At 34.0% G+C, this 14,557-nt stretch overlaps 1 protein-coding gene across 2 annotated transcripts; it reads right to left on the reverse strand.

Annotated features, from left to right (window-relative positions):
- LOC109208080 (protein argonaute 4-like) lies at nucleotides 6,249-14,091 on the reverse strand. 2 transcript variants are annotated; one of them, XM_019371110.1, is made up of 23 exons: nucleotides 14,005-14,091; nucleotides 12,068-12,307; nucleotides 11,764-11,969; nucleotides 11,448-11,681; nucleotides 11,211-11,347; nucleotides 11,033-11,130; nucleotides 10,857-10,954; nucleotides 10,587-10,755; nucleotides 10,387-10,503; nucleotides 10,202-10,309; nucleotides 10,051-10,113; nucleotides 9,753-9,866; nucleotides 9,510-9,675; nucleotides 9,312-9,424; nucleotides 9,092-9,229; nucleotides 8,783-8,913; nucleotides 8,349-8,414; nucleotides 7,887-7,950; nucleotides 7,671-7,782; nucleotides 7,527-7,600; nucleotides 7,086-7,180; nucleotides 6,915-6,946; nucleotides 6,249-6,777 (listed from the first exon to the last, which is right to left on the reverse strand). In XM_019371110.1, the coding sequence occupies exons 2-23, from the start codon at nucleotides 12,293-12,295 to the stop codon at nucleotides 6,602-6,604; spliced, it is 2,739 nt and encodes a 912-aa protein (XP_019226655.1). In that variant the 5' UTR covers nucleotides 12,296-12,307; nucleotides 14,005-14,091; the 3' UTR covers nucleotides 6,249-6,601. The 2 variants fall into 2 exon arrangements, with proteins under 2 accessions (XP_019226655.1, XP_019226649.1); XM_019371104.1 differs by having other exon boundaries at nucleotides 13,918-14,090.

Genomic DNA, 14,557 nt, shown 5'->3' on the forward strand with positions numbered 1-14,557 from the left:
CTATTGTAGATTGTTTGTATTCAGAAAATAAAGCATCTACAATCAGAATACAAACAATCTACAATTTATCTACTATTTCTGCAATATGTCGTCGTCTTCTTCTTCTTCTTCTTCTTCTTCTTCTTCTTCGAGTTTCAATGTGAAATTCAGTCAAAACCAAGTCTAATCTTCACCAAAACCCCTCAAAATTGAGATATAAACTCCAAACCATATTCCTGATTATTTTCAACAACACCCAATCCAAACAAATAATGATTTTTGAAAACCCAAATTTGAATTCAAAGCTTTCAAGCTTTTTAATGGCTGTCAATAGTGGAATTGCTGCTCTCTTTTCAATTGCTTTGTTGTCACGATCCGATTTAGGATTGTGACCGGCGCTTAGGAGCAAGTGCTCCCAAGTAAGCCTCATCGGTAATTTTACAGAAAATCGGACAGACTTTCCCCTGTTTTTGGACTATCCCAAAAATTTTTATGTCTCAAATCAGCAACCAACATCCTAATATCATACCAAACAATTAACAACTTGTCCATTAACCAATATAAGTCTCCACCATAACCAAACCACCAACTAACCACTAGAAATATTAATTTATCTCCAACTTTGATAAATGAGAACGATGCTCAACATAAGACTATAACAACAAAACAATACTCATGACACTGGAATAATGACTATGGAGCGACTCTAAGAGTTTAAAGAAATACCATAAAAATAAATAAAAATCTTCGCCCACGCGAACAAATGCGAGGCTCACCGAGAACTATCAACCTGTGCGCTCTAATTAACGAAATCCTTGCCTGCGTCAACTGCTGTCTCTGTAAAAAAAATTTGCGGAGAATGAGTCGCTAGCTCAGTGAGTAATAACACTTAACCACAACCGTTTTTATTTGGGGACAAGTCAGAAACATGCTAGTATTTCAAAGAGAAGATACATAAAAATACCCTTTCAGAAACAATAAATAATTTTCAGTCTCTTCACGCTTTTCTTGTAGTAAATATAATTAACAATTCAGTAATAAGCTCGGTAACCACTGTATAATATCAGTATTCACATTTTTGGGAGGTTTCAATGAACGGATCATGTAATCGGTATAACTGTGGACTTCTTCGCAAGAAGTCAATATAACGGTAGTCCCTACTCGAGGGAAAATCGGTAACGGTATGCTAGTTCTACCTTCCCACTAGCGAGGGCTATAACGGTAATCGGTAATTACAAGGTGCACCAGGTCTAACGAACTCGCCGTTAGCTACGGGATCCTTCAATGTCTACTCCCATTTATACTTGTCTCTGTAATCCGTATATACTCGTAGAAAATCTTTTAAATCAATATAGGGCATTTCAGTTCTTATCAAATCATATAATTTCATTTCGATAACAGTAAATTCAAGTAACAGTAAAAAAAAATCTAGTGACAACGGAAATATTTAAAACCACGGTAACCATCTCAAATAACTATTTCGATATCATATCGAGTAAAAGACTTGTCCCACATGCAACTCAAAATAATCGGTAACATATTCATCTTGAAAATCATGTAAGTTATGAAAACACAAATTGCGGTAAGATTACTACTCACAGTACTCGTGCCGAATTACCAAATGCTTCACCTCGAGCAATTCGTACAAATTCCTCCAATCAATCTATAATTACATAATTTCGATCTCATGTTAATTGCCTCATTTAGGCTAAATCTATCACTAATTTAGAATACCAAATCCTTCGAGTTTTATATTTTGTTGTCAATTCGCCGAATTATATTTACCCTTGCTATGAGTGACTTAAATTAGTCCAAAATCTTTTAAGTAAAAATGTATTTATATGGTTTATTCCCTTTACTGTTCAATTTCCTTAATCGTGTGCATAAATTGAAACTGAAATAACTTTATTGTCCATAATATTCCTTCTTAATTGATACTTATCTTTTGTCCTCATTACTAGACTTACCACATTCAAACCCAAACCGATATTGTCATTGCAATATAGTTAAACACCAAAACACAATCCTTGCACCCTAACTTAATTTACACCTAACAAAGATCATATATAATGAGACTAGTTTAAGTACAAATACATCAATACCCTTTCTTATTTCAAGTGGATCTATCCTACAGTAATATTGACTAACTTCCAATTGTATAATTTGCCCAAATAACTCTTATTGGTATTATATTTCTTATACCTTGTGAAACCCTTCAAATATATGAACTGAGATAAAAAAAATTACCAGAAGAAAAGAATCCAGATGAGAAATTCGAGTATTACCCGTAAGAACCAGTGTGTATTTAAAATTTCTCAAGGTTTGGTTCTAGCCTCTTTCTTCTTCTCCTTTTTTTCTCCTCCTCTATGGGTTTTCATTTTTTTTCTCTGTTGTTTAGCAGCAGCTTGCTGCGTTTCTTTTCCCCCTTTCCCCCTTTCACGTTTTTTTTCTTTTCCTCCAGATGGGCTTTGGCCCATTCTCCTATTACTTCCTTTTTTTTTACTTAGTTAAAGACTTATATGCCCTTATTTGTATATAGGGTATTACATTTGTATTACTGAAATTTGCGATTGAGAAATAGAGAGATGGAGAGAGAATGTCTACGAACAGAGCTTTTGCAGAACTGATTTCTACAATTTGAAATTGAGCTTCTGATTTCGACGAACTGAGGTTTTGATTTGTGTCTTAAGCGAAAATATCGAAGAACAGATCTGAGCTTTTGAACAGATTTGATTTCGACGAATTGAGCTTTTGAACAGATTTGATTTGTGGCTAAATCAATTAGAAGATTCTGTTCCTGAATTTTAGCACGCCTAATTAGGAAGATTCAGCTACTAATAATTAGTATTTAATGAATGTTATAATAATTGTAGGAAAAATATGGACAGGGCGGGTAAATTAGAAACTGTGCACATTTTTGATAATAAAGTTTCATATATGGTATAGGAAGGAAAAAATCTCTAATTTTTAACTGCAGGTTGAGCATATATTCAAGCCTATTCTGTTTATTTTTTTTTCTTATCAAGCAAATCACAAGTCAAACCGAAATAGCTTAGGAAAAATGAACTTACATTAAAAAAAAAAAAGATTAAGCTCTTAACCAACGTTAACTAGTTACTAATCTATACTATATTAAGACCCTATCGAAATGTTGATCGCCTTTTTTACCCTTTTTAAGTGAATTTTATATTGGATATAATTGTAATTGTAGTAATTAATTATTTTCTTTTGAAGAAAAATAAATTGTTTGTACTTTCCTTTAGGTTTATGATTCTTTAGATTTTACTTTGCTTAGGAAAGGTCTGCATATCTTTACGCAGTATATCTTTTTTATGTTTTTGGTTTCCTTTAGCTTTTTTTGTTTTGTTTTTTAAAGGTTTCCTTTAGGTTTAGGATTCTAAATTAGAGTAGATTTTACGATTCTTAATTTATATCGTGTCTTTTATTTTCATTGTTACTTACGGTGGGTCTTTTCTTTGTTTAGGTTTAGGACTCAATTTAAGTTTGGGTTATCAATAGTAGGTTTTGTGTTTTCTCTTTAGGTTTCGAAAATTATAGGACCAAAACAATTTAGAATAAGGAGTAGCTGACAACTTCTATAGAAAAAGCCACAATTTTTATATTCTTTTATCATAAATTCTTCATAGTATCAATATCTACATAGGTAAATTTGCCTATGATATGAGGTGAATTTTCTAACCTATAACATGTTGTTAAGTTATGCAATAATAGACGTTTGTGCATTCTTAATAAACAAATGCAAATTGAAAAGCTATCAACTGTGATATTTGTATATAATATCTCATATATGATCATTAGTTGAAAATTGACTTATTATAATTATTGTAATTGTTATTTGGATCATTGCATCCATAACATAATATTGGTTAGGCTCTACTCATATCAATTGAAGATTTTATAAATTCAAGATTATTTTTGTTATATATTTTATAGTTAAAATTACTAATTGTTATGACAGCTTTTGTTCTATGTTCTATAGTTAAAATTACTAATTATTATACCAACTCAAGCTGCTCGTATTTGGTATGATTTTTTTTATTTTATTACCTCATTTAATTGATTATATTATACGTATTACAATCGTAAATTTGTGTCCTTTAAGAGTAGCCTTTGGTAAATGGCACCCCAACATCTATTTGAAATTATAACAGTTTCATTAGTTCACGTAAACAATCCTTCTTATCTCATAAGCTATTTTATACAATCTTTTTGGTGCAGTTCCTAATTTAGTACGTCTTGAAAAGTATTGCCTTTATTGAAGTTCAACTATGATTTTTCTTTTTTTACATTTCGAGCCTTGAGATTGTGAATTTCCTTAAATTGCATGCTAATTTAACATTTTACTGTTAGAGGACTATAGTTCTCTAGATAAAAAAACTGCAACATTGGATGATTCTAACTAGATTAAATATGGTAATAAAATAAAAAGTTGCTAGCTTAATATTTTGATAGTACGCGAATTTCGATTGGATCAAAATACGTCAGTACATTAAAATAATTCTTTTTAATAAGTTCAATCCTTATTATTGGTTCAAGTATTTCTTTTAAAATTTCTTTAATAAATTATAAGATATTTTGATTGGCTTCTATTACTTTACTGCCATGTTGGTATTAGAACACTTGTGCGCACATGATTTCAGGTACTCGCAAAATCGCAATCGGCACTAATATTGAATTTGCAAATACGAGTATGTGCTAATTATCAATTTAAGAATACAAGAAAAAATTATTAAAAAATAGATAGATTATATACTAAATTTCTAAAAGATTATTTATATGTACATGAACGAATTTAAATTTAGTATACAGAGCTATCATAGGATAAAATAATCAAATATAAAAATAACTTTCTCCAAAGCGCTTATTCAAAAATCTTTTAAAAAACCAAGGTTAAAGTTAAAAATAAATTTTTTTTCCAAGTTTATATATGAGAAATCAAATACATTTCTTATATTATACTCCATACATTCGATCTATTGTTTCTTCAATAAATCAAATATTTATTAATCGAAAGTATATCTAATAAATATTTTTGTTATTACTTGATTTCCGTATTTGTGAATTTAAAAGACCCCTTAGGCTACATAAAGGAGAAGATTGGCGCTAAGAAAAAATTAGACAATAGAGAAAATTTAATTACAGTGTAACACTTAAAGTCAAATTGGTAAAATGCCAACTTGAAATACTAAGGATAAGACAACAAAAATAATATTTGTATTATAAATAGATTTATTAATTTTTTTTTTATATTCAACAATGACAACTCTGGTATTTTTTTTTATATATCTGTAAGTTATCTGTTTGTAAAATATTAACTCAATATTAGTCATGTTTGGATTTTACACTGTAGTTGTCAATTTTCTTGAGCTATAGGACAACCTCTTCATTCCAAAATCTCTAAAGAGATTTAAAAAAAAAATTCTCAATAGGTTTTATTTGACAAAATCTTTAAAGAATCTTGATAACAATATTTATGCATGACTTGCTTGTTTATTAATATTAGATCACTTAAACAATAAAACTTTCAAGGTATTCCGGAAGAGAGCGTCTTAAAAATAGATAAAGCATTTACGGATTTTTATAAAGAAAGATCTTTTTTCTTTGTTGTATTAGCTAAATGGGATCAACATTCATCATTCAAGAAATATATTTTTTGTTTTATAACCAAAGACATTATTTAAATATTATCTATGTGATTTTTAAAAAATTATATATTCATTGATATGGGGTACACGCGCAAACCCTAAGGCTAGTACATAAAAAACATCTTACCGACTTGATATATCTTGGTTGAAGCCTGCATGTAATCGATTGAATTCTTGGTCAAAGACTCCAGTTTTGGATCAAAACATTTTATGAAAACCAGTAATTTGTCATCTATAAAACAGAAAAATATTATTGGCATATACTTTGGGGATTGTTTGATATGAAGACGACAAAATTAAGATTACCTAACAAAGGACTTAAAATATATCAGTAGCCTCAAAAAATTCTACGCAGCATATGTTTATTCAATTCTCTGCTACCGAACTTGAGATAGTTTACTTAAGTCAAATCGGTGAGCATTCATAAGTCAAAACAATAAAGCATTTTCACCTTACAAATAAAGAAACAACTTTTCATAACACTACATATCTCAAATAGAGAGCAGGTTACAAATGCTTGAAAGAAAATCATAAGCAGATCATATTAGTATATCTGCTTGCAGTTAAAGAAGAACCTCTTCAAACGGCTAAGGCAAACTTGTGGAAGTATCCAAATGAAAGCATATTTTTCGACGCCTACCAAGATCCAAGCATTATCATTTACATAAACAGCATATGTCCAGCATTGTCACAACCGTGATACATCAGGTTAATCCCCACGCAGTACATAGCAAAATTGTTTAGGAGAACCAAAGCGCGACAAAATACATGGGGGCCCTGAATATGGCAATAGACCTAAATATTGTACCAATTAATTCACCTAAGAGATAGAGGAGTTTTGGGAGGTCCCGCACAAGGTTCAGATTCCATGTGCAGTTAAAACGAGACCTATTTACAGAAACCATTTGTCTAAGCATCCATTAACCACATAAAGCTAAATAGGAGGCTCACAGGCCTTAACAGAAGAACATGGAACTAGAAACATTCTCCTGAAGTCGGGGCAACTGAGGAACAGTAACTGGACCAGCACTTGTCAGACCACCATGGCTTGACGATGTCTCTGATGCGTCCTCGAATTTCATCCATTGTCCAACTTGTGTGGCGGCCAAATGGGCATAACTTACCGGAGCCACTGCACAACGGAATAGAAAGTCACGGTTGAAACAAGATGACAAGTTATCAAGCAAAAAAAGAAATATAATGTATATGCATGTGTGTAATCAAGCAAAAAAGAAATATATTGCGTTTTCCCAGTATGTTTATATTTACCAATGGATATAGCAGTAGTGCTTCTTTGATATCTGCAAAGATTGAATAACAATTAGAATTACTGCAACATTTAACAATTTAACTAGTGATAAAACTCAAAACTGCAGCTGTTATAATTTATATGTTGAGATTCTGTCGAGCTACGAAGAATTCAATTTATTCAATACTCACACATAGGACAGATTATGAACAAGGTCTTGAAGATCATCAGGTGAAAAACCAACTTCATCCAACAACACATGGTAATGTGTAGGTCGAGTGGTACCCTACAACAAAATTTAAATAAGCATCATGCGATATGAATATTCCACCAACCTTCTAACAAAGATGCACAAAGTAACCTTTGATAAACTACTAGTGCCCAACCCAAGGATAACCACTGAAGCTTTTCTCAGCTGTATCTTATATAAAGTTCAACAGTTTATATATCACTGGGAACGAACGAGTTACTGGATTAAATTGAATGTAGAGGAAAGAACATCTTAAAAAGAGAGAAGGAGTGAACATGAAGAGAAAAAAATGAACAAACTAACAAGTTAAAGAGGAGAAATCAAGCAGTAATTACAACTACTACTGCTTCAACCATATGGTAGAACAGAACAGAAAACTCACAATCATGCCTGCATGGGCACACAGGTAGAAGTCATAGTTCCTTGGATGACAAACTTTGTTGTCTATAATTGTCCCTGCACAAAACGTATGTGTAAATGACTTGATCGCATTGCAACTATAATTCACTATGACTTCTATTATTACCTGGAGGAACATTATCAGGAGATCCAGCCTGGAAAAACTTTGTATGATGATTTTTCTGAGCAACAATGATCACAAACTTCGGTGACCACTTTTCATCAAGAAATTTGCAGGCCTGCATGCACAGAACAGATGGATGACTTAGACGAGAATCTCTAGTACTTTCCAGATTCAAAAGTTCAATTATATATTAGGACAGAATTTATCAGAGTGCAGAACCTCAATGAGCTGGTCCAGTTCAATGTTTAGAACTTGATTAAATTGAGATTCACTGACACCATCCCTGACATTTTTCAAAAAAGACCAATAGCAAAACCATCAAAGAATCACACATGTAGGAAGTTCACCAGCTACATGACAAACAAATTAGGCAGGTGAAACACACAATGACAATGACAAACCATAGAATATGAGGACTATCAGCTATGTTTCACTCCCAAGAGTTGGGGTCAGCTACAAGAATCCTCTTAAACAAGAGAATTAACAGAACAAAATGAGTGGAAAATGTAGCATAACCATAACGACTCAGACTCCAATTTCATTTTATTTTCAATACCAATTTATGAAGCATTTAGACATTCAGAATATGTGGATAGTGTCAATGTCAATCATAGACCAATAGCACTTCGATTGGACATAATTTGCTGCAAACAAAATAGAAAACATGCTGGATTAGATCACCTGAATATTATAATATGCTCAGGCTTCCTTTTCCCGGAACTCACATAAAAATCTAGCAAAAGTTCCCTGCAATTTTGAAACTTTAGTTATAATCAGAAACTTAATTCAAGGAAACCAAAAGGAATCACCAATAAAATTTTGATAGAACCCCGCAATCAATTAGGAAATTAGTTTTACACCATAAGAAAAGGCAGCAAACCATTAGAAATTGAACCCAAGCAAGCACCAACAAAATTATGGGGAAGCTACTCACTCAAGATACAAAATGTAAACTATCATGCCTCCTTATTATCTCTAGTGCAGCTAAATTGAATCAAATATCAAAATGTAACAGGCAGAAAGTTGTTCTCTTGTATAAGTTCAAATTCTAAAAAAAATCAGGTAATTCACTCCCCGACCCAAAAGAGAAAGCTAAGCCTACAAATCGAACTCACCTCATAATCCCATCATCCTCAGTGTCTGAAACTTTTTTAAATAAGTTATCAATCATCTCCACTTTAGGAGATTGAGTGCGCACAGAAGCTCTATAACGAGATATTGAAGGCCACTGCCTTGAACTTACAACCTGATCAAGCAATAATATGTTGAATTTGTTTAAACAATTGGGAATAGAAGGTAATCATTGTCAATGAAAGAACATATGCCTTGAACTTGCAACCTGATCAAGCAATAATATAGTGAATTTGTTTAAACAATTCGAAATAAAAGGTAATCATTATCAGTGACTCAGTGAAAGAACATACTGCAGCAATTGATGGAACATCAGACTGGCCAGGAGAGCCATGTGATACGTCCATTCCAAGAATCATGGTGGGAACCTTAGATACCATGGGAATGGAAGGTGAATGCTCAACAGCTAACACAGAATTTAAACCACCAAGCTGCCAACAGAAATTGTGGGATGTTAAGACGGAAATGATGGAAGAAAGGAAGCACTGAACCAGATGCTCAGAGAACTCCCACCTTCGCGTTGATCTTAAGGAGAAGGTTTGTGAGATACTGATCGTTGACTCTTCCAGGAGCCAAGCATTGGGTTACTATACCATAATCAGCCAGATTTTTCCGCTTCCATGGTCCTTCAAGTTCCATCAGTCGCTTATGTTAGTAATTAGCAATTAGTGATATGTTTACTGGTCAACAGAACAAGTAAACCAGACGAACCATATATGTCACAATTTTTCCTCTCAGGAAGAAGGCAAAGAAGAAATTTCGGGGCACCGGGAAGTTTTGACTGGATCTCTTCAAACATCTTTTCAACTCTGACAAGAGGTGGAGCCCTTCTAAGCTGTGGAGACTCTTCAAACACTTCAAATGGAGCTTCCACACTCTGAAACATTAAAGCAGGAATAATGAGATTCATCTTGTATACTCAATCTTTAAGTATTAGAACTTGATAAAACATACAATTCCTTTCATCTCTCCAATTCTTGTCAAATCTCTGACTAGGCCACGTATGTCACAGCGTGCAGAAAAGTTGACAACAGCCCAACGCTCTACCTTTGCTGGATCAAAGAATCTCTGCCATTATAGATGAAAATGAAAAAAACTCAAAGCCCATCTTGACAACTACTATGCCGCAATCCCAAGCTTGTTTGTAGTCAAGCATATGAGGTCAAAGCCAACATTATCTTAGATGAGATTATGAGTAGAAATTCCATAGATCCACTGGAAAAATCATATGAGAAGATGTGCTCAATTATACCTTATTATTAAAATTCCACCTGCCATTTCGTGAGAAAAGGTCATCTCCATTTCCTGCCTTCAACTGCCACATAACGAATATTTAACCTTGAAACTCACAACATGAAGACTCGAAAACATAGCAAAAAAAAAAAGTTCAATAGATAACATACCTTAGGGGCAGGCAGAACACGCCCTTCAACCTGGGTGAAGTTGCTACTGATTGAGATGCCGCTAGCACGAAGCAGAGGCTCAGCATCATAATTGTTGGTTTTTAGAGCCTTCAGCAATCCAGTGGGAAATTAGTTAAGTATATACAGAGCATGCAAAAGATTCCATTAGGGTAGAAGAGACCTACATTGCTCAAAATTTGCATCCTCTCTTGAGGCTTTTGCCTAGACTTCTCCACCAAGGAGGACCTCTGAAAGGTGGACAAGGCTTTTGTGTACCTTTGCAATGAGACCAACGAGCAGAGCTGCAACATTCAATGAAAAATTCAAAATTGCATGAATAAAAGACAATACATAAAAGCTGTAAATTTTAACCCAGAGCTTTCACCTCGACAGGGAAATAGGTGGGACGCTTGGGCTTTCCAACATTGATGCACGGTAAATCAGCGGAATATCGCAAGTCTATGTTACGATGATTAACAAAGTAATCATAAACTGTCACTTCCGATGTTTGCACTTCACCATCCTCATTTTTGCTCCTCTGCTTTAGAGTAAACCTAAAAATGTCAAAACAAAGATGAGTTTTGCCCCATTTCATTATAGCAAATCAATGTCAACCATCCTGCACAAGTGCATCTTAGTCGTGTGGCACACATACGTCTGCTCGCGACACGATTTTTCACTCAATCCAGTTATTTTGAACTCTTGGTTAGCGGGAGCAGTCTTCACCCTTAGATTCTTCAAGGTACGTTTTGCCTGATCAAATGTAGAGAATCCTTTGCTTAGAACATGATTACATAAGAAGATGAATAAATCACAAAAATAACAACAAACCTTCACCCAATCAAGTGAAAAGGGATCTTTTGCATTTTGGTTCGCAATCAAAAAGTCAACAACAGGTCCAGGCTGGATTATCATCGTGGTAGACACATCTGCGAACGAAGAAACCGCAAGATATTGATCTCATTTTATTTGAGACAAGTATAAAACGTAAAAAACCAAGAATGTTTACCAATGTTCAAAGACAATCCAGACTGAGTGGTTCGAAAACTTGAATGGAACCCTCGACAGCCAAGAACACCACCTCCAACTTCCGCAAAATTCTTTGGGTCATTATGGAAAAAGGACTGTCGAACAAGCAGACAACCCCTAATACAAGAACAGTCATTACGCACCAGTCAAGAGAGGCACAAAAATACTTGTGCAGCAATCAACTCATCAAGAGAGAATAAATAGATATATAACTTACTGTTTGGCCGCATGTTGCCTTAAAATTATATCCAAAACTCTCAATGCTTCTTGAGAGTTCTCAGACTCTTGACCTCGCAAAGCATTCGCAATTGCCTGCATCGGAATCTTGGCAGCAAAGCTAATCTCCACCTTATAAGATTTTGATTGGTACGGCCGCCTTAATCTTTTCCTATCATTTTCATTTGGACTTCCATGTCTGCCAGGGCTAGAGTTGCCATTGTTCCCATTGTTCCTGTATGTAAGGAGGAGCACAGAGTGAACAATCAAAATAAGAACTTGGGAACACGTAAAACTAAGCCACTCAGAGAACCAACCGATTAGATATGACGTCCTCTAGGACAACTGTGAACTCTAATTTATTTCTAGGTAGTGAACCAATGGTGAACAAGCTTTTCTCCCCATCGTATGCAAAATCCTTCCCAGCCAATTCTGTATCATATGTTTCATGCACTCTATCAAGAACTTTTCTGCCAATTCCTTTTCCCTCGACAGGTCGACCATCCTCATAAAATAGGGCGACCTGTTAACAGACAGAGTAAACAATGACATGGATTTACATGATTGTATTCAGAAGAGAAAAGATAGAAACATATCAAGGAGAGGTATGTGAAAGCATACACTGTAATGAAAGAAGTGTCCGTCAACATTAGACACGTTCACTTTAAAGTGATTGGTAAGGATCGGAATCTTTTGTCCCTTGCTTCCAAGGCCATGCCTAGCCATGGGAACACGTAAAACCTTTTTCTTCACCGGCTCTGGTTCCGCTTTTGCTGGAGAGAAATCAGGTGGAAAAGGGGGAGGAGGAGGCAGAGCCTCTGTTACTCCACTATTGTCTTCTTCAGCCATTACCACAATCCTCTATCAAAAAAGAGGACAAGTTTCAGAAGATCCTCAGGAGAACTGGAAAGTTTTATGTAAAGATCTTTTGTAGGCAAAAGATGCACTTAGGAGCAGTCAATAAGAGAAACTGAATGCAGACAGCTACTAACTGCAAACTTATAGAACATAACCAGACAATAGGGTTAGGATAAAAACAAAATATCATTTCCCGTCTTTGATCTTAGATACCAAATGAGTTTTACCTATGCGATAACACATGACATGACAATTCAAATAATAATAATAATGGATAATGAACACAGTGATTTTTTGATTCTGCACGTCTAGCAAAAAAAAAGGATTCAAAGTGCTGTAGCCAATGCAGCAGCCAACAATGAGATCAGAAACCAAGCAAGAACCATAGCAAGTAATTCACTTCCCAAATGAATGCAAATAGGTGAGTGCTATGCCATGTCATTTTGCAAATACAATTTCCAAAAAGTTGCACAAAATCTAGAAGATTATTATACAACTGAAATTACAGTTTTCAGAAAAAAGAGAAAAAAAAAAAAGGAAAATGAAACAATAGAAAAACCTTTTCCTACCTGTCCCCTTTCTCTTGGTCGGAATTACTGACTTCCAAAAAAACAAAAAGGACTAGAGACTAGAACCCACCAACATAACATTCATTCAATCATTTTTAAAGAAAAAAGTTGAGGCATGATAGAAAACTATCATTTGCTAAATCTCTGCATGAATTAAAATACTGCACATGTGAGCACCATCCAATAATAACTTTTTTCAAGAATTTAGTACTACATTTAAGGTCAACATTTTGACCAGTATATTTTTCATAAACTACAACTTATTATATTGTATACAATTGCAGCACAATTTAACCTAAAATCAGAAACCCCAATAACACTTCAAAATTTTAACACTAAGAAGTTCGTCAAAATTTTCAATGGAAAACACTATCCAATAGCTGGCAGCCTGACACTATTATCAATCTGCAACATACATTTTCCACTTACCATACAAATACTAGAAAAAAAATTCAGGAAAAACATTTTTTCCAGGGAAAACATTTTCCTTCTTAGCAAACACCTCTAAGTGGAAATATAGAGCATATCACAGAAGAAAACATAACAAAACTCCCAAAAAGATAAAATAGCTAGACCAGAGGCAAAAGGATGGAATTCAAGGCAAAAAAACTATAAGCATTACTACTAAAGGGCCATAAACCAAAAAACATAACACGCACATGCAAGAAGAAATAATTTTTCTTTTTAAAAAGTACCAAGAAATAACTTTTGGAATTAGGTCTTCTTCAGCTTATTGGTTTTTAAAAAAATGTCAAATTAAACAGCCTTCACCACCACAAAGCAGCAAAAGTTACATTAGAAGCACAAAAAGAGGAAAACCCAAAAAAAACAAAAGATAATATTTCAACTACATTGCACTGATAACAAAAAAACACACATAAAAAGCCCAGAACTTATCATTAGAGGCAGCAAAAAGAGGAAAATAAAGAAACAAAACACAAGAAAATACTTAAACCACATTAAAAAAACTACATTGCACAGGTAATAACAAAAACCACATACTGAACTTCAAGGAAATATCAAACTTAGCTAAAACTACCATACCAAATGAGGCGGATGAAGAACCAGTCAAGAGCTGAAACCCTAATGTACGACAAAAGAGAAAAAAAGAGTGAGATAGTAGAGGCAGACCGGTGACAGAGAAGAGGATTTTATTTTATTCTACTGCATAGTAATTTTCGAGAGCAACTAGTGAACTAAACACTGTCCTTGACACTCTCTTTGACACCCACGTGTCCCCTTCGTTATAATCTATGTTCTCCGGAAAAAGAATTCAAAATTAGTATAAGAGGATAAGGGGAGAACCCAAGAAAGGGTACAATGGACTTTTCGAGCTTGTTTAGTGGTCGCTTTCTGATTTTTGGTTTTTATGATCGAATTAAAGATTGTTTATGTCATTGTTTGCAAAAGGCCAAAAGTGAAAAGTGGGTTAGTGTTTTGCTATTCCTATTCCAATAGATTAATGGGACATATGAAAGAGAATGTTTCCCACTCGTATCATCCTATGGATTGGATTTAATGTAGAGGATAGGTTGTTGAAAGACCAATTAAGGAAATTAAAAAGAATTTTAAACTGGCAAAGGAATTTTGTGATATTCAAAAAGTGAAGATTTATAAGAGCGACCGGTAGACACGAACAGAAATAAAAGATTTAAAATAATGTCATTTATGTTATGAAAATATT

Source organism: Nicotiana attenuata, chromosome 2 (genome assembly GCF_001879085.1).
Source record: "Nicotiana attenuata strain UT chromosome 2, NIATTr2, whole genome shotgun sequence".
Taxonomy (NCBI): Eukaryota; Viridiplantae; Streptophyta; class Magnoliopsida; order Solanales; family Solanaceae; genus Nicotiana; species Nicotiana attenuata.

Excerpts from the sequence above, each read along its gene's own strand:
- LOC109208080 (XM_019371110.1), bottom strand. The coding sequence starts at position 12,295 with ATGGCTGAAGAAGACAATAGTGGAGTAACAGAGGCTCTGCCTCCTCCT. Across the intron at positions 10,504-10,586 it reads CCACCTATTTCCCTGTCGAG|CTCTGCTCGTTGGTCTCATT; the intron begins GTGAAAGCTCTG and ends TGAATGTTGCAG. Across the intron at positions 9,425-9,509 it reads GAAAAATTGTGACATATATG|GACCATGGAAGCGGAAAAAT; the intron begins GTTCGTCTGGTT and ends TGGAACTTGAAG.